Below are 21,235 nucleotides of genomic sequence, written 5' to 3'. Positions count from 1 at the left end.
CTGTGTGTAATCTGATGTTCTGTCACATTCTTGGCAAGCACAAGAAGAATAAAAGCATCTTTTTAATCTCATCAGGGACTCACCCATGGAAATGCATTTCTTGGGGATTTATCAGGACATGGCCATGTGGTAAATCAAAGCATTGTCCAAAATATCTACACTTCATTACTGCCTAATATTTGGCTTCTTCGCCAGCCCAATATCCAGCAAAGAGCCCCATAACACCATCAGCTGCTTCTACAGGTGTGGTTTAGCAAATGATGATATGGGAGTATAAATTAGTCCAGGCCCCCCTTTTATAACTTCTTAACAGCAATAAATCAGCCCCTACCCTTAAAATATAAAAGTTACCTGTCACATCATTCCAGCAGCAGGATATGTGTAAACTGCCCAGGCATTCTCGAAGCCAGAGAATTGGTTCAACATGATGCAATCAAAAGATGAAAAGGTCAGAAGTCCCCTAGACTTTGCACTGATCATGTTATATTGGGTCTTCAGCTACAAAAATGCCATGTAAAGGCACTTCTTTGTATTAAACATTTTTATTCCCTTACAAAACAGTATGAAGATATAGAAAACATCTCTCTGATGGAAACCAGTTGTGAAAATCAAAATGTGAAATCCCAAGACCATACCTTTAAAAACAATAGTTCTCTTGAAGTGATTGCTCACAGACATGTGTTTCAGACATTCATCTCTTTGGTAAAAGAGTAGAAAGCAGCACGGACAGGCAAAACTTTGGATAAGCAGTGATGGTATGCGGCTTTCATGTCCATCAGTCAACTTTGCCTAGAAGAAATGTAGTGTTACTTTAGAAAGGAATCAATTTACAAATTATCAACAAATCTAAAGGGTCTTACATATTAAGAAATGCTTTTGTAAATCACTCCATTTATTTAAAAAATCTATTTACCCCAGGAAAAAAAGCCCTAAATACTTGTGGCAGAGTTGCCAAGACTTAACACTGGAAGTGAGGTGGTGCTGAGCTTGAACTATGTGAAAGGGAAAGCTTGTCTGCCTCCTTCTGAGGATCCATGGTGTGCTACATAAAGTTCTGGGCAATTATCTCTAGTGTAAATACTTGTGCTCCAATTAACTATACAGAGTTGCCTACTGGAAGAAACCCTCACTCCCCAACTCTATTTAGTCATCATCAAGAGTAGTTCATTGCTAAGCTTTTGTAATGTAATAATTTCTGCTCACATTGTTCCTTGTAAAGATAGTGCATCAATAACTCAGTTCTCCCCCACATGTAATCTATAGTAGTGTAACTGTATAAATCATCACCCAGCACAGTGCCAGCATGTTAAGTACCGGAGAGTAAGGGAAAGGAAGCCCTTGTAAAAGTACTGCTGGAAAAAGTGATAAACAGCTATGTACCATGGTGGGGACTCCTAGGCACTTAACAGCAGTGAGAGCACCAAAATCACCTTCCAACAAAAGCAGGAGATGAATGGGAGGCATTCACCAGTATCTCTGCAAAAAAGGAGATTTTTATGCTTACCGTAAAATCTCTCTCTCGAAGGATCCATTGGGGGACACAGATAATGGGGTATATGCTGCTGTCTCTAGGAGGCTTGACACTATGGCAACAAGAAAAAACGGCTCCTCCCAGCAGGGTATACCTGCCCACAGGCACCTGAGGTAATCCGTTTTAGTCCCAGAGAAATAGGAGAAGACAGACAGGTCAAGAGAAAAACCACAAACTGTCCGAGCAACCAGAAGAAAAAAGGTAACTGAACACACCCTCGGACAGATAACTGAAATAGGAACACCAGAAAAAGGTTGGAGCTGTGTCCCCCAATGGAGGTAAGAGCAATAAGGAACGCCACCTTCCGGGGAAGGGAGGCGAAGAGAAATGTCCCTGAGAGGTTTAAAAAGGGGCGCCTCGCAGGGCCAAGTGTCAGTCCCAAGGGAAAGAAGGGGACCGATAGGGAGGGGCAGCTTGTGCCACTCCCTGAACCAGGTTCGGACATGACAATTGGACGCCAGAGGACATTGAGAAATAATGGAAAGGGCCAAACCTTTGACCCTTAAGGGAGCTGAAAGCCAACCCTTGGGCCAGCCCCGACTGGAAAGGGAAAGGGGTCGGGGAAGGAAAACCACGACCGGAGAAAAAGGCTGAGTTTCACACCAACGAAAATAAGACCACCAGGTATGGTGGTAAATCTTGCAGAGGAAGGCTTGTGTGCCCTCAGCATGGTGCGAACCACTCGGGAAGAGAAACCTCAAAAGGTCCTCAGAACCGCTGTCTCAACCGCCATGCCGTCCAAAGCAGAGACGGTAAATAGGGGTGGCACAGAAGACCTGAGATAATAGGTCTAGGCAATAGAGAAGGCGAATCGTTAAGTCGTTCAGGAGCCTGACCACGACGACATACCATGCCCGCCGGGGCCAGGCTGGGCCACGAGAATGGCGGCAACGCCCTCTGCTGAGAGTTTTCTCACGGCCCCAAAAAGAGAGGAAGGGGAGGAAACAGATAAGGTAGGGCAAAGCCCGACCAAGAGAGGGGAACGCTTCGGTTGTGGCGGGACGTGCAGAGGTCCACGCCTAGAGTGCCCCAGGGGTTGCAGATCACTGCAAACATCTCCGGATGTGGGGACCACTAGCCTTGGATGACTGAGGACCGGCTGAGAAGACCACATCCCAGAGACGCCCGGAATGAAGATAGCGGAGATGGCCGGAAGCCTGAGTTCCGTCCAGAAGGGAATTTCCCAAGGAGCAAGCAAAGAAAGGATTGCCCTAGGCCCAACATGTTGAAGGGGAAAAAGGGCTTCTCAGTGGACCAATGCCCAAGACCAGCCGGTCCCTCAAAACAACTCCCCAGCCCGACAGACTGGCAGGGAGGGGCAGAAAGGAGCGCACCTGAAAAAAACAGGGGGAAACGAAGCCACCATAGAAGGGACAGACAAGACTGTCGAGAGAGAACGATCTTGCGGTCGAGAGACAATGGAGACCTGTCCCACCGGAAGAGAAAATCACCAGTTGAAGAGGTCTGTGAGGAAACTGGGCAAAAGGCACGGCCTCCACGGCCGCCGCTAACCGACCCAGGACATCCATGCAAAAGCGAATGGAAATTGGAGCAGGGTGCCGAAGTTATCAGACTCTTGATAAGAGAGTCAGCAGATTGGTCGGCAGAGTCGAAAGCGGGCAGAGGCCGCGTCAAACTGGAGCCCCAGGAGAGCGGTTAGACTTGTCCCGATTGACCATCCAACCGAAGGGAGACAAGGTCTGGAGGTTGAGACTAAGACTCTTGAGGATCTGGGCCCTGGCTGGATCTCTGATCAGGAGGTCGTCCAAGTAAGGAATCACGGAAACAACTGTTGTCCATAAAAGGGCTATCACAGGCGCCAGGTCTTTGGTAAAGGTCCGTGGAGAAGTGGTCAGACCGAAATGGAGAGCCACAATAGAAAATGACCGTCCGGAACTGTAAAGCGGAGGTACCGCTGATGATCGGGAAACAATTAGATGTTGAGGCCGGCATCCTTGATGTCCATCGAGGAACGAAAATTCCCCGTGAACCAGGAACGCCAGCACCAAACGGAGGGACTCCATACGGGATGGGAAAGCAGAAGATGCTGGCTGAGATACTCGAGAACCAAGATTGGACAAACAGAAACGCCTTTCTTGGGGGACTACAAAGAGGTTGGAATAAACCTCGAAAACGTTCCCCTGAAGGAAACGGGACAATTACTCCCTGGATAAAAAAGGAGCTGGAGCGCCCCCGAACTGCCTTCGCTAGAGAGGGGAACCGGAGGGTCCAGGAAAGAAAAAAAGGCAATCCCATGGAAAGGAAGCAAATTCGATCCTGTATCCGTTGACTACCACATCCCTGACCCAGGAATCCTGAATGTGCGTGGTCCAGGCATCCCAGATGAGTAAGAGATAACCAACCACCCGAGAAAGGTCGGTGGGTGGGGGCGACCCTTCAGACCGAGGAAGACCTACGGGTGCCTGATGGGGGCAAAAAAATGGCCGGAACGGATAGCCGACCTCCGGGAGGGGCAGGTCCGGAAGGAGGGAGCCCTCTTCCCATTAAGGTGCCCGGCTGGACCCTTTGTTGGTACCAAAGGTCCGCAGAACCGGAAGGAGGACTTACGATGGAAAGCGGTTCTGTGAGTCTTATCCAGAGGTAATAAAGAACTCTTTTCCGCCCGTTGCCTCACTTCCTGAAGGCGGCGTCCACATTCCAGGCTTTAAGCATCATGGAGGGACGGTGGCTACCAGGTAGCTTGTGGCAAAAGGCAGCACAGTGGCTGCGCATGGAAGCAGAACACAAAATCTCCAGCTGCAGAGCATCGGAGAGCTAGATTAAATAAATCCTCCAGAGGGATCTTGAAGACTACCCTGGCGGAGATGGAAGACCATACTGAAAGGGCCCTTTACACCCAGGCCGAAGCAAAAGCAGGAAGAACCTGCTGTCTCAAAAGGCAAAGTTTGTCAAAGTCTCCACCTTCATGTCCGCTGGATCCTTGAAGGCAGCCGCATCAGCCAACTGCCGGGAAGGCGCCTTAGAGAGGCGGGAGACAGGCAGATCCACAGTTGGAGAGGAGGTCCACCGAGCAATGAGGTGATGAAGGATACCGTGCTTGAACCTTCTTCGTTTCCTGAAACTTCTTGTCGGGGTGCCTCTAGGCAGATACCAGCAGGGCTTAAAATTCAGCGTGAGAGCTGAAAGTCTTGGGTGCCAGTCGGGCACGAAGAAAGGAGACTTCTGGAGCCACGTCCGAAGTTCCTGGGTCCTTTTAGATGGAAGGGGTCTCTTATGGCCGAAACCAATGAGTACACCACATCAGAAAACTCATCCACAAGTTCTCCAGGTGAATGGGAACGAGGTGAGGCAGCCCTGAAAGAGGTCGGGAACGATGAGAGGAAACTTCTGGACCACGTCCGAAGTTCCTGGGTCCTTTAGCTGAAAGGTGTCTCTTATGGCCGAAACCAATGAGTACACCACATCAGGCATATCCGCGCGGTCCTCTGAGTCGGAGGCCGAATCAGAAACCTCATCCACAAGTTCTCCAGGTGAATGGGAATGAGGTGAGGCAGCCCTGGAGGTTGGGCACGATGAAAGGAAACTTCTGGAGCCACATCCGAAGTTCCTGGCGTCTCTTATGGCCGAAACCAATGAGTGAACCATGTCTGACATATCCGTTCGGTCTTCTGAATGAGAGGCCGAATCCGAAACTTCATCCGAGGTGGCCCTGGAAGAGAGGGAGACGGACCTGGTATGCGGGTCTGGGGAGCCAGAACGGCGACCAGGGGAGCGACGCTTGCTACAGGTCAGAGTAACGGGGCGATGCCTGCGAGGTGAGCGCCCGTGCCTGCCAGACTCTGGGAATGAGTCAGATGAAAAAATACCCCTATGACGCTGCGATAGCGTCAGTATAGGGGGAGAGCGGGACCCTCCGGAGGGCCCGTGTAGGGAGGGCCTCTCCGAGGAAGTCACCAAATAAGGGGAGACCTGAGCCAAGTTGTATAGACTGGGAGAGGAAGGGAACCCAGGCTGGGGGGGGGGGGGGGGGGGGGGGCAGCCGAACCCACCGGGTCTGGAAAAACAACCGGGGTAGAATAGCAGGGGGGTCTGGGGGAGCAGTGGAGCAGGCAGAACAAGTGGTTCAGCAGAACCAGACATTTTTGAGTTACAGCTTTTACAGATGTAACAAGTGGCTAACACTCCAGTTAACTGTTTAGAGGGAGGAACAGTTCTGGGCACGGACATAGTTAAAAAAGAACTCTCATCCAAGCCTGTGTTCCCAGGGCAGAGAGGGAAAACTCCGCTCTTAGATTAGTCAGAGAGGGGAGAAATGCCGGCCAATGGCAAGATAGGGGGCGTGCTAGGAGCAAAAGAACCGCTGATTGGCCCCTGCCACTCATGTACGCGTGTACAGTGCTGATTGGTGTCAGTTCACGCCCTTCAGAAGCTCCGGCGGCCCTGGGTGGGCGGAGCTAAAGCGCACCAGGCCGCCGAAGAAGAAGACAGTAGTGGCGCCCGCTCCTTGCCCCAAGCGCACATACGAATGCATATGCGCTCGCGGGGAACGGAGCGGGCGAGACGCTGCCGGCAGCAGCCGCTGCCAAAAGTGAAAGCAAGACTGTGCTCTATGCGCCCGCAGTGAAAGTATAACGCTGTCAGCCGCGCTAGTAAAAAGCACACACACACACACACACACACACACAGATGGCCAGTGAAATAAACTGTGCCCCACACAAAACTGTCACTGCTCACCCCAGAATAAATAAAAACTGAGGGTCTCCAGAGGTTGCAAAACTGCACCTAAGGGAGAAGGGGAAAAATATTCACCTCAGTCAGAAGAACTTACCTCATGAAGTCTTCCTATGAAGTCTTCAGCCAGCTTTGTCACCTGCATCATGCCGGCCTACCATGTGCGAGCAAAGCGAGCAGGGAGGTAGGGGGACCCGGACCCATGAGGTACAACCCCAGGCGCTGACCGTTGGCAAGAGGGGGTTAACACTACATAACGCGATGTCTGTGCCCCCTCAATCGCAATGGGGAAACAGTGAGCCGCAGTTCCTGAGTCCCCACCTGAAAACAGGAAAGAAAATGGAATAAAAAAACTGACATCCCTAAATCTAGGAAAATAATAAAACATAAGACCTGGTCTGGAGAGAACTCCAGACCATGTCCACCTCCTTAGACACTAAGCTAAAACTGATTACCTCAGGTGCCTGTGGGAGGAGCCGACTTTTCTTGTTGCCATAGTGTCAAGCCTCCTAGAGACAGCAGCATATACCCTATGGTCTGTGTCCAATGGAGCCGATCGAGATATTCTTATTTTTATTAAAAAGGTACTCCAGCGTAGAACTTTTTTAAAACGATGATCCCCAAGCTACTGACATGAAAACCAACCACCTAGACTTTGCTGCAGCTGCTGCCAGGTTGCCCCGGTATCGCATCTCCCGTCCCCTGAGGCTGTTCTCTTCCTGGTTGCCGATGGTAGACTGCTGATCAGCCAATCATCAGCCAGCAATAGGCTAAGGGCAGTGTGACACATAATGCCCTGGCTCCAGAAAGAAGAACAGTGTCGAGACTCAATACATCATACTGCTGTTCAGCCTGAGCACAAGAAGCAGGAACAATACAGCAGCAGAGGTTGGCAGCAGGTGTCCCTTTAAAGCAAAACAGGACATACAGGCATAGCATGGACGCTGCTATTGAACACTTCACAAGATGACAGCTATTTCACAACATCAGAGGCGCTTTCTCAGACCATGCCCTTCCTCTAACCCCATAAAGCTTTAAAGGAGATCTGCAGTTTATTCCACAGGATAGGGGATAAGCGTCTGATCACAGGGGGTTCGACCGCTGGGACCAAACCCCCACCCCCGAGATCTCCCGTACCGCGCCCTGGCATTGCCGTGCTGTGCGCCGGCTAATGCGCGTGTAGTCGACCTCTCTGTGCTCTATGGGTGAGGCGGGGATGCATGAACCTCTCCCACAGAGATACATGGAAAGGGCGTGTCAGCCACGGCATCATGCTGCATGGGAGAGCCGCGGCAGACATTGAATAACTTCACATTTACGGTATGTTGGCCATACTTTTACTCTACACACTTTAAAACATGCCTTTGAGAACTTTGTCATATAGTTATATAGCTATAGTTTGTTGTTTTTGCTGTACTCATTTTAATTTTGATTATCAATAAAGCAAGTGCATTCCTGCATCTGTCTGGTGCTGGACAACTTTTCTTGTGCTGTATGTTCCAACCCAGAAACGCTGCTGGCGGGTCATTGCACAGGTTGATGAATCAAGGATGGAGGTGAGTGGTTAATTCGATAGCTATAGATTAGCACCTACCGTATTTATCGGCGTATAACATGCATTTTTTACTCAAATTTTTTTAGCTAAAGTCTATCTGCGTGTTATACGCCGATTGAACTGCAGCGACTTTTGCGTGGTCACAAACAGTCTATGATTTAAAGCGAGCGCTTTAACTCATTGAACTGCAGCAGCTTCTGCCTGGCCAGTGCCACTGCCCGATTCCCTCCCAGTCCCCGGTTTTATAGTTACATGTGCCCTTGGGACTGCGGTCCTTCATGCTCCAGCAGTCTCCTGATCTGTCACTGTGCTCTGCGTAATGACGAGTGACGTCCTCAACACGACATCACTCGTCAGTCAGTGCGCGGCGCACAGTGACAGATCAGGAGACCGCCGGAGCATGAAGGACCGCAGTCCCCAGGGCACATGTAACTATAAAACCGGGGACTGAGAGGGAAAAGAGCAGCGGCACTCTGGCCCCACAGAAGCCACTGCACGTCAATGATTTAAAGCGCTTGCTTTAAATCATTGAACTGCAGAAGCCGCCAGAAATAGTTTATCGAGGTACACCTGCACACACACGCACCCTCATTTTTCCAAGGATATTTTGGGGAAAAAAACTTCTTTACCAAAATTTCCTTGAAAAAATGAGGGTGCGTGTTGTAGGCCGGTGCGTGTTATACCCCGATAAATACTGTACTTTGCACCTTACAAAACAGCAAGAATGAAAAAAAAACTTTATGATCTGCCAATTTGCAGGTCACAAAACAATTAGGCAAAACCCAAAAACATTCCCAAATTGTTAACATATAAATCTTTAGTCTACGTTTTATTAGTGCCAGACAAACCACAAACACCTTATAATTAAAGGGGTTGTCCAGTGATTTTATTATTTTTTTTTTTTTTTTTACAATATGCTCAGCCTGCCTAAATAAAACCTTTAATTTACCTTTCTTTCTCCCTAGTACCCTCAGGTGTCAGGGCACCGTCTGCAGGCAATGAACAGACAGTGTCCCTGCCGCCAATCACGGACTGAGGCAGGACACTACTGCCATCAGTGATTGGCTGAGTGGTGCAGTGACATTCCATCTGCAGCTCCGCCAGGCTCCAGCAAGCAGACTGTCAGTGGAGACCGGCCGCAAGCAGAGCGCCTGATACTGGAGGCTGAGGGAGCGGAGGTAGGAGAGTTAAAGCTTTTATTTTATTAAAGAGTACCTGTCATCATCTAAACTTTCCCTGATCCCCCTTCCCATCTGTCCCCTTCTCTAACTATGCCTATTCCTGTGTTTATTGAGGTTTAAAACGCTGTGGAAATATCTTTTTTTATCCCTCTTCATTAGCTCAGGAACACTGTCTTTCTGAGGGGTGGAAGGAGGCGGGTCCTGGCAGGCATGATGTCACATGAAGCTTGGCTGGGACTCTGCTTCTGCCAGTCTTCCTGTATGCTGCTCTCCCTCTGCAGCAGTGTTTCCCAACCAGGGCACCTCCAGCTGTTGCAAAACTACAACTCCCAGTATGCCCAGACAGCCAACAGCTGTCCAGACATGCTGGGAGTTGTACTTTTGCAACAGTTGGAGGCACCCTGGTTGGGAAACACTGCTCTGCAGTGTGCATACAGACTAAGTACAGGGTAGGGACAGCAGCCTGTCTCTCTCTCTCCTGTGTCTCTCTGCACTAAAAAGTCAATGCTGAGAACCAGGGGCTGAAGGAGCAATTACAGAGGCAGTGATTAAGATGAATGTCAGGGGGGGGCACAGAGCAGGGAGTGCAGTGAGATAATACAAAGTATAAGATAACGTGTGGTGAGGGGCAGGGGGGAGGGGGAGGTGACTGGCTGTTATATGAGAGGCATGTGTAGGCTTGTAGCTCACAGGCTGGGAGCGAGTCCTGAGCTGAGAGTACTGAACTTCTGGTGGAAGGACCAGAGCCCTTCAGCATTAGTCCTAAAAGCTGTACACTTACTATGAAAAGCATAGGATGCTGCTTGCAGACCAGGCATAGAAGAGTGACCCCTAGTGGCCAAAAGTATAAAATGAAAAAACTGGTATAAATATTAACATTTTTTAATGAAGATATATTACAATATCTCTTCATTAATGATTATGAACAACATATTAAAAGTTTTTGTTGATGACAGGTACTCTTTAACCCCTTCACGACGAGCGACGTACATGTACGGCGCCGCGAAGTGTCACTTGGCGTGCGGCGACGTACATGTACGTCGCGGGGTTCCGGGAGCGCCGCGTCACCGGTAGAGGTGATCGGACCGGGATGACTGCTGTTATCTAACAGCAGGCATCCCGGTACATCGTCGAGGGGGGTCCTGAGACCCCCCCCATGACCACGATGCGCGCAAATCGCAAGTCAATTCAGACCTGCGATCTGCGCGATTCCGGGTCATACGGGTCACTGGTGACCCGGTGACCCAGAAAATAAGAGGGATCGTAGGTGTCCGAGACACCCTAGATCCCCCTAAAGGGATAGGAGTTTGGTGGCAGGGTTGCCACCCCTCCTATCCCTGCTATTGGTCGGCCGAGCGACCGACCGATAGCAGACCGGGGGAGGGGGGGTTAAAGTTCGGTTCCCCCGCTTTGCCCACCTATCGGTGTCCAGGCAAAACGGGGGAACCGTCCAGGGAGGGTCGGCGCCGAAGGTCCCTACCTGGATCCCGGATCGCGATCCTCCATGCGGGGATCCCCCACGTGCGGCGGCGGCGGCTTCCGGGTCCTGCTAGGTGAGTTGTTGCCTAGCAACATCCGGAGGGCCACAGTTTACAGTGGTCTCTAAACCGTGGCCCTCCAGATGTTGCAAAACTACAACTCCCAGCATGCCCAGACAGCTGTTTGCTGTGTGGGCATGCTGGGACTTGTAGTTTTGCAATATTTAGAGGGGTTCAGGTTGTAGATCACTAAGTGGTCTCAAACTGTAGCCCTCCAGATGTTGCAAAACTACAACTCTCAGCATGCCCAGACAGCAGTTTGCTGGCTGGGCATGCTGAGAGTTGCAGTTTTGCAACATCTGGAGGGCCACAGTTTTGAGACCACTGGACAGTGATTTACAACTTGAACCCCTCTAAATCTTGCAAAACTACAACTCCCAGCATTCAGGAACAGCATAAGGCTGTCTTGGCATGCTGGGAGTTGTACTTGCGTGCCTCCAGCCATTGCATAACTACATCTCCCAGCATGCCCTTCCGCAATCAGTACATGCTGGGAGTTGCAGTTTTGCAACAGTTGGAGGCACACTGGTTGGAAAATACTGAGTTAGGTCATAGAACCTAACTCAAGGTTTTCCAGCCAGTGTGCCTCCAGCTGTTGCAAAACTACAACTCCCAGCATGCATGGTCTGTCAGTGCATGCTGGGAGTTGTAGTTTTGACCCCCCTCCCGTGTGAATGTACAGGCTACATTCACACTGGCGGCAGATTACAGTGAGTTCCCCGCTGCAAATTTGAGATGCGGCAAATTTTCCGCCGCAGCTCAAACTCCTAGCGGGAGACTCAGTGTAATCCGCCGTCAGTGTGAATGTAACCTAAAAACACTACACTACACTAACATAAAATAAAGAGTAAAACACTACATATACACACGTACACTGCCCCCCCACCCCCCTTCTCCAATAAAAATTAAAAACGTGTTGTACGGCAGTGTTTCTAAGATGGAGCCTCAAGCTGTTGAAAAACAAAAACTCCCAGCATTTCTGGACAGCAATTGACTGTCCAAGCATGCTGGGAGTTTAGCAACAGCTGGAGGCGCCCTGTTTGGGAATCACTGGCGTAGAATACCCCTATGTCCACCCCTATGCAAGTCCCTAATTCATGCCTCAAATGCACATGGCGCTCTCACTTTGGAGCCCTGTCGTATTTCAAGGCAACAGAATAGGGTCACATATGGGGTATCGCCGAACTCGGGAGAAATTGCCTAACAAATTTTTGGGGGCTTTTTCTCCTTTTACCCCTTATGAAAAGGAACAGTTGGGGTCTACACCAGCATGTTAGTGTAAAAAAATAAAAAATTTTACACTAACATGCTGGTGTTGCCCTATACTTTTCATTTTCACAAAAGGTAAAAGGGAAAAACGCCCCCCAAAATTTGTAACACAATGTCTCCCGAGTACGGAGATACCCCATATGTGGGCGCAAAGTGCTCTGGGGGCGCACAAGGCCCAGAAGGGAGAGTGCGCCATGTACATTTGAGGTGATTTGCACAGAGGTGGCTGATTGTTACAGCGGTTCTGACAAACGCAAAAAAAAAAAAACACACCCACATGTGACCCCATTTCGGAAACTACACCCCTCACGGAATGTAATGAGGGGTGCAGTGATAATTTACACCCCACAGGTGTCTGACGGATCTTTGGAACAGTGGTCCGTGAAAATGAAAAATTTTGCACAGCCCACTGTTCCAAAGATCTGTCAGACACCAGTGGGGGGTAAATGCTCACTGTACGCCTCATTACATTCTGTGAGGGGTCTAGTTTCCAAAATAGTATGCCATGTGGGGGTTATTTTGCTGTTCTGGCACCATAGGGGCTTCCTAAATGCGACATGCCCCCCGAGCAAAATTTGCTCTCAAAAAGCCAAATATGACGCCTTCCCTTCTGAGCATTCTAGTTCGCCCGTAGTGCACTTCAGGTCCACTTATGGGGTACCTCCATACTCAGAAGAGATGGGGTTACAAATTTTGGGGGGTCTTTTCTGCTATTAACCCTTGCAAAAATGTGAAATTTGGGGGCAAAACCCACATTTTAGTGAAATTTTTTTTTTTTTTTTACATATGCAAAAGTCGTGAAACACCTGTGGGGTATTAAGGCTCACTTAATTCCTTGTTACGTTCCTCAAGGGGTCTAGTTTCCAAAATGGTATGCCATGTGTTTTTTTTTTTGCTGTTCTGGCACCATAGGGGCTTCCTAAAGGTGACATGCCCCCCAAAAACCATTTCAGAAAAACGTACTCTCTAAAATCCCCTTGTCGCTCCTTCGCTTCTGAGCCCTCTACTGCGCCCGCCGAACACTTTACATAGACATATGAGGTATGTGCTTATTCGAGAGAAATTGGGCTACAAATATAAGTATACATTTTCTCCTTTTACCCCTTGTAAAAATTCAAAAATTGGGTCTACAAGAACATGCGAGTGTAAAAAATGAAGATTTTGAATTTTCTCCTTCACTTTGCTGCTTTTCCTGTGAAACACCTAAAGGGTTAAAACATTTACTGAATGTCATTTTGAATACTTCTGGGGGTGCAGTTTTTATAATGGGGTCATTTATGGGGTATTTCTAATATGAAGATCCTTCAAATCCACTTCAAACCTGAACTGGTCCCTGAAAAATTGCGAGTTTGAAAATTTTGTGAAAAATTGGAAAATTGCTGCTGAACTTTGAAGCCCTCTGGTGTCTTCCAAAAGTAAAAACTCGTCACTTTTATGATGCAAACATAAAGTAGACATATTGTATATGTGAATCCAAAAAAAAAAATATTTGGAATATCCATTTTCCTTACAAGCAGAGAGCTTCAAAGTTAGAAAAATGAAATTTTTTTAATTTTTTCATCAAATTTTGGAATTTTTCACCAAGAAAGGATGCAAGTTACCACAAAATTTTACCACTAAGTTAAAGTAGAATATGTCACGAAAAAACAATCTCAGAATCAGAATGATAACTAAAAGCATTCCAGAGTTATTAATGTTTAAAGTGACAGTGGTCAGATTTGCAAAAAAGGGCTTCGTCCTAGAGGTGAAAATGGGCTCCGTCCTTAAGGTTAAATAATTATTTATTGAAAAAAAATAAGTAATCATCAAATCACTTACTGGAATGGAAATCTGTAATATATAAAAACTTTTATACTTTTATCACATTTGCTTTAAAATTTTCATTGGTTATTCACTGTCATTTCATATCATTTATAAAGCGTTTAGGGGTTATTAAAGATATTTTACATGAGTTATAGTGAACATACAGATTGTGGGGTGTTTTACATTAATCCTGTAAGTTTAAAAAAGGTACAAATAAATCATTCAAGTGACACATTACAGGATAAATGAATGATTGGCGGAAACTGAGCATTGGGGTCTCTACAGAATGCTGGGCTACTAACCTTACTGCAGACATTTTCTTAGCAAATTAAATATAAAAACATTTGTACTTAAAACAAATAAAATGCTCTCTATTTTTGTTACTAAGAACTCACCTTTTCTGAGAGATGATCATTATACTCTCTTACGTTTATAAATCGCTTAAGACAGAGAACACAGGCATATGAGTTCTCACACACACCATGAAGAGCAATAGTTGGGTCACATGGGGAGTGATCAAATCTTAGGAAATAAAGAATAAGGTAAATAAATGTTAAGGAACAATTTATTAAAATTCACTTATGTGTTCTACATTCCGAGACCCAGAACTATGAATTTTTTACTGATGTAGATGTATGGGGGCTAGTTTTTTATGGGGATAAGTTGAGTTGTTACTTTTGCAGTTTTTCGGTTGACTTTATGCCTCTGGAAAACCTGGGAACATTTCTCAGGTCCCAATCTACCATGAAAATCCATGCAACCTACACAGAAAATGGCTGAAGCAGACATAATGTGATGCAAACAAATTTTATTGGTTAAAATACAACATTAGAAACTGAGAAGGCGTCTGACAAACGGACATCTCATATATCCCACTGGCATAGTATTAAAGGTATATAAACCATCCCATAGTGGGGTATGGAAACATTAATAGCAGCATAAGAGTTTACAAAAAAAAATGCTAGGTCTGAATAAAGTGCATAGCAGTTTACATGGCAGCAGTGCCCAGACTTGTTCCAAAAACAATAGTACAAATAGCAGCAAACACCTATACCTACATGTACAAGCAAAGAGTGTGACATAGAGACGTCCACCCCTACGTCCGTTTCAGAACTCTGTCCTTCTCCTGGGAGTGGTTAGTATATGGGGACGTGGATATTTATGTTCTAAAGTGCCCAATCACAACGTTAAAAAACAATATGCTGCAGCTGAATACCTGGTTGATCCTGCCCTGGAGAGCGCGGTGAGTATGTCCTCAGGCTGCGTCCGGGGCCGCACGCACGTGACCCTCCGGCGCATAGCGTCGGGATCACCTGACTGCAGAAACCGGAAGCAGCCGGCAAGAAGACTCACACACTATGAAGGTTATATCACAGCACATTTACATATGTGCACTTTAACACATATACACTTTATTAGCTATATCACTTTTATAGTTTGTGCACCACACAAATTATATAAGTAAGTATCACATCCCGATTGCACCTTTCTATGCACCTCGGGTGTGCAGCTGTCACATATTAATAGACCCCCTTTTATGTATACACTGTTCAGACATGATCGGTAACTCTCAGTACTGTTATAATTTAACCATGTACTATTTTATGATATATTTTACTGTATATTGTTGTCTGAGGTATTGCTCATTTACATTATTATATTTATATATTTCTTTATTATTTATATTATAATAAACTGTATATCTTTTTAAACTTGCTGCACCGCCTTTTTCATATCACCCTGATCACTCGGTTTCACTTCACGCTATCTCATACTTCCTATTCTTCACATGCATTTTCTATGCACTTTCTATTTGACTAATGGGTCCTAACTTACAATTGCATGAGGTACTATACCTTCATGCCCAATAGAGGGCGCCCTGTATATATCCTCAGGTTTATATCCATGTTTGTCCAATAGAGGGCGCTGCCAATACTTACAATGGGACCTCTCTATGCGCATGTCTAGGTGGGTGTGAGTCACGTGAACGCCGCTGCTTAGCAGCGACGCTCGCATGTCCGCATCACCGGACATGACTTAACATTGTGACACTCTAGGCTGCGGTGAGTCTTCTTGTCGGCTGCTTACGGTTTCTGCAGTCAGGTGATCCCGACGCTATGCGCCGGAGGGACATGTGCGCGCGGCCCCGGACGCAGCCTGAGGACATACTCACCGCGCTCTCCAGGGCAGGATCAACCAGGTATTCAGCTGCAGCATATTGTTTTTTAACGTTGTGATTGGGCACTTTAGAAGATAAATATCCACCACCCCCATATACTAACCACTCCCAGGAGAAGGACAGAGTTCTGAAACGGACGTAGGGGTGGACGTCTCCATATCACACTCTTTGCTTGTACATGTAGGTATAGGTGTTTGCTGCTATTTGTACAATTGTTTTTGTAACAAGTCTGGGCACTGCTGCCATATAAACTGCTATGCACTTTATTCAGACCTAGCATTTTTTTGTAAACTGTTATGCTGCTATTAATGTTTCCATACCCCACTATGGGATGGTTTATATACCTTTAATACTATGCCAGTGTGATATAGGAGATGTCCGTTTGTCAGACGCCTTCTAAGTTTTTAATGTTGTATTTTACCCGTATATACTCGAGTATAAGCCGACCCGAGTATAAGCCGAGGCCCCTAATTTCAACCCAAAATCCCAGGAAAAGTTATTGACTCGAGTATAAGCCTAGGGTGGGAAATACATCATCCCCCCTGTCATCATCCAGACCCCCGTCATTAACATCCTCATCATCATCACCGCCTGTCATCATCCAGACCCTCATCATCATCACCTGTCATCATCCCACACCCCCCCCCCCCTTCATCATCCCCTGGCATCATCCCACACCCCCCCCCTTCATCATCCTCTTGTCATCATCCCACACCCCCCTTCATCATCCCCTTGTCATCATCCCACCCCCCCTTCATCATCCCCTTGTCATCATCCCACACCCCCCTTCATCATCCCCTTGTAATCATCCCACACCCCCCCCCCTTCATCATCCCCTTGTCATCATCCCCACCCCCCTTCATCATCCCACACCCCCCCTTCATCATCCTCTTATCATCCGCCCTCAGTGGTCTTCAACCTGCGGACCTCCAGAGGTTTCAAAACTACAACTCCCAGCAAGCCCGGGCAGCCATCGGCTGTCCGGGCTTGCTGGGAGTTGTAGTTTTGAAACCTCCGGAGGTCCGCAGGTTAGAGACCACTGCGGCCTTCGACATCATCCAGCCCCCTCTCACCCCCTTTAGTTCTGTACGGTACTCACCTCCGCTCGACGCTGGTCCGGTGCTGCAGGATTGTCCGGTGGGGAGGTCGTCCGGTGGGATAGTGGGGGCTGCTATCTTCACCGGGGGCGCCTCTTCTCCGCGCTTCGGGCCCGGAATAGAGGCGTTGCCTGGACGATGACGCAGACGTACGTTGGTAATGAACGTACCTCTGCGTCGTTGTCAAGGCAACGTGACTATTCTGGGGCCGGGCCCGAAGCGCTTAGAAGAGGCCTCCCCGGTGAAGATAGCAGCCCGGAACCACTATCCCACCGGACGACCTCCTCACCGGACAGTCCTGCAGCACCGGACCAGCGCCGAGCGGAGGCGAGTACTGTACAGAACTAAAGGGGGTGAAAGGGGGCTGGATGATGTCGAAGGCCGCAGTGGTCTTCAACCTGCGGACCTCCGGAGGTTTCAAAACTACAACTCCCAGCAAGCCCGGAAAGCCGATGGCTGCCCGGGCTTGCTGGGAGTTGTAGTTTTGAAACCTCTGGAGGTCCGCAGGTTGAAGACCACTGCGGGTGGAGAGTTCACTCGAGTATAAGCCGAGGGGGGTGTTTTCAGCACGAAAAATCGTGCTGAAAAACTCGGCTTATACTAGAGTATATACGGTAACCAATAAAATTTGTTTGCATCACATTATGTCTGCTTCAGCCATTTTCTGTGTAGGTTGTGTAGTTTATATGCCGAGTTAGCAGCAATTACCTAGACCAGCAATAATATCCTAAGAGTACATGTGGTAGCTAAAATTAGCACCCCTCCTATACATAGGATTTATACTGTGTCCCTTCGGTTTGTGCTCATGAAAATCCATGGTAGATTTGAGCCAGTACTCCAGTGCAATAAAACTTAACCCCTATACACAGGTTAGGGGATAAGTTTTAGATCGCGGGGGTCCAACTGCTGGGAGCCCCCTGCAATCTCCTGCACCGTACACCTGCAGTCCCCAGGAAGGGGACATGCCAACCCCCCCAGGAAGCTGTGGCTGATACACCCCCTCCATTTTTCTCTATAGGATAAATGGAGGGGACATGTCGGCCGCCGCATTGTGTGGGGGACCACACGCCCACTTCCTGGGGACTGCCAGGTCGCTGTTTAGGAGATAGCAGGGGGATCCCAGTGGTTGGACCCCCATCGATCTAAAACCTATTCCCTGGATAGGGGATACGTTTTATTGCACTGGAGAACTCAACTACCGCTATCACCAAGTGAAGTACCAATGGGTACTCAGAGGGAGCCATTTACCTCAAAGTCTTTTGGTAGCCTGGTCACTGAAGTTAGAGATACAATCAGCAATTCTGCATTTTTTTTTTTTTTTTTTTTTTTTTTTAACAGCGTTCATGAAGCAAGTTATATATAATTTCATTTAACACACTTTTGTAGTCCCCCGTTCATAGCAATCAAAAGAATGCAGGAGTGCCAACTGTAAGCCAGCTAGGCGAGATACCTGTCAGTTTACATGCAGAGGTTATTGACCGCATATCTAAAAGCTGAAACTGCCATGATGATCAAGACAGGAGACATTTGCATTATGCAATTCTGTCTTTACTGCACAAGTTTAGCAGCAAAAATACGTTTTTTTTATATTCATTATATATTATATACACATACACACACATCTATGGCTGGTTAGTTGGGAAAGAATGTCCATTAGGGCTGCAATGATTAATCTATATAAATCGCTAAAAAGTGATAATGGAAATCATTGTCTAAATTGTCAGTTTCCATTATCTATTAATCGGTTGTTAATGTGTGGCCTTGGTTGACATTGGGCGTGACCTAGTAACATAGTATGCCTACTATTTTTACTACTTTCCCTGCATTTAAGGCCCTTAGTCTGCCCCTAAATGTCCCTCACCATCTTCCCTTTACCTCCGGTGCCTTCCCTACAACATCTGCGGCCTCCAACTCTGAGACTGTGACCTGAAGTGCAGTCCTAAAGTTGGCACCTAGTGTCACTAGAAGCCTATGGTGCTGACATTGCGGGAGCCCCCCTGTCCGGCCAGAAGCTGCATTCTCCATCCTCTGTACAGGGACAGATCTTCATGTTGCAGGGAGGACGGCCATCACTAAGGTCTGCAAACTTCTCTGCAGCGAGGCTCAAAGGTTAACTCTTCAGTTGCCGTCCCTTCAGTTTTACCCTCTCTTAACCTTTTAGGTGCTGTCTCCTCTTTTTTCACACTGTTAACTGTTTCTTCACAATATGGTCCCCAGTTACTCCCATTAACCTTTCCCTGGACCCCCAAATCCTTTTTTATTTTTATCTGATTAATCAAACAAATTGTCTATCTAATCAACATTAGTTGCAGTCCTAATGTCAATTATTAATAAATCCCTATTTGCTCTGGTAAACATTGAATATTTTTATTCTTATTTACCCCCTTCCAACAAAATAATGTGCATTTATGCGATTAGTGTCTCACTAGAAAGTGTCAGCTGTAATATACAGCACCCATATTCCCATAATATCCAGGATTGGATGTCAAAACCTAAAATCTTCTGTTGAAATTATTTCCTATCAAATGCATGTCAGTCTAATTAGAGATTTTAATACCCTCGGATGATGGAAAATATAGATTTTATGAAAGACAGGAGGCGAGCATTATGCAATTCTTTCTTTACTGCACAAGTTCAGCAGCAAAAATAAAAGATTTTTTACATTCATATGAGAAAGAAGTTTGCATGTAGGTACACAGGTGTAACCAAGGGTGATATACATACACAGGTAACCAATGACAGGTAGACCTAGGTTATAAGAGGACTTGTATGATTGCCAGCTGCCTCTTTCTTTGATGCTATTTGCAGAAACAAGATGAGTGCTCTGCATTATTAGATTTATTTCTGTATTCCGCTAATTGTGTCATACATTTCTTATATATTCCTCACATTTCTATATCCTATTGTTCATTGATTACTTAACCATTATTATTATTATTATTTATTTTTCCCCCTTTTCTCCTTCATATAATTGTTACATTACATGTATATGATTTCCCCTTCATTCTCTTCTCCTTAGCAGCATTTTGTCTTACAAACAATATTTATCTATTACTCCGTTCCCCTCCTTGTATCTTTTCTCCGCTTACTGGCTGGTTCTCGTGCCTCCATCTTCCCCAGCACCTCCATGTTCCTGTGACACAGTTTTTCTTCTGATCTCGTGATTGGCCATTCCCACCCATTCCTCTCAGATGCAATGAGCCATCAATCCTGTCAGCTCCTCCTTGTCGGCTCGTATTTCCCCCACGCCCCATTATTGATTTTCTAGTCTGTCTGCCTCCCAATGTCCTTTTCAGGACATTGCAGCACAGCTTACTATATTTTTATTTCCTTACAGGTTAATCTCACAAATACCTCTCATTACTGAGCCCTTTCCTCAGTCTGTATGTATGCATGTATGTATGCATGCATGCATGTATTTTTTTATTTTTATTAATTGCCTATATATAATTATATATATTTTATATATTATTAATTACATATTTATATATAGTTTTTATTACATATTTATGTATAGTATTATTTCATTATATATTTTCTACTTAAAATTATTATAAAATATTTATTTACACACACATAGATATAGATATCTATCTCTATCTCTCTCCACATATATACACCGTATATACTAGAGTATAAGCTGACCAGAATATAAGCAGAGGCCCCTAATTTTACCCCAAAAACCCAGGAAAAGTTATTGACTCTACTAGAAGCCTAAGCTGGGAAATACATCATACCCCCCCCCCCCCCATGTAATCATCCAGACCCCCGTCATCATTCCCCCCCCCCCCCCTTCATCATCACCACCTGTCAATCCCTTCAGTGGTCTTCAACCTGCAGACCTCCAGATGTTGCAAAACTACAACTCCCAGCATGCCTGGACAGCCATCGACTGTCCAGGCATGCTGGGAGTTGTAGTTTTGAAACTTCTGGAGGTCCGCAGGTTGAAGACCACTGTGGCCTTAGTCATCATGCCCCCCCCCCCCCTTCATCATCATCACCGCATGTCAATCCCTTCATCAGTGGTCTTCAACCTGTGAACCTCCAGATGTTGCAAAACTACAACTCTGCTTATACTCGAGTATATACGATATATATTACAACATGTCCTCTGATCAAACTCAACCAAAAGGACACTGAATATCTGGCTGGCGTTCAGATATGTTCGGTTCACACCGCGGAATTCTGCGGGAATTCCGTAGTGTGAACGTACCCTTAGTGTGAATGAGTCTCCCTGCGAGACCCGTTCACACTGCGGAATTTCAGTGGCGGACAATTCCGCCGCTGAAATTGTTCCATATAAAGAAAGAACATGTTCATTCTTTGCGCGGATTCTGTGAGCACTGCATAGATGTCAATGGTGACGGCTTAGTGCCCCGTGGCCCTAGCG

General features: G+C 46.7%; 1 protein-coding gene across 8 annotated transcripts in view; it reads right to left on the bottom strand.

The window, feature by feature from the left end:
• ZNF451 (zinc finger protein 451) overlaps positions 1-21,235 on the bottom strand; it is a 105,564-nt gene that overhangs the window by 35,032 nt on the left and 49,297 nt on the right. For all 8 annotated transcript variants that reach the window (XM_056565782.1, XM_056565783.1, XM_056565781.1 and 5 more), the window contains 2 exons: positions 13,965-14,091; positions 636-789 (listed from right to left, as the gene is read on the bottom strand). In XM_056565782.1, the coding sequence (XP_056421757.1) occupies positions 636-789; positions 13,965-14,091 (281 nt within the window). The remainder of the gene's footprint in view (positions 1-635; positions 790-13,964; positions 14,092-21,235) is intronic.

The sequence above is a fragment of the Hyla sarda genome, chromosome 3 (genome assembly GCF_029499605.1).
Source record: "Hyla sarda isolate aHylSar1 chromosome 3, aHylSar1.hap1, whole genome shotgun sequence".
Classification (NCBI taxonomy): domain Eukaryota; kingdom Metazoa; phylum Chordata; class Amphibia; order Anura; family Hylidae; genus Hyla; species Hyla sarda.
Note: the sequence above shows the minus strand (reverse complement) of the source record. Positions and strands in the feature narration are given on the sequence as shown.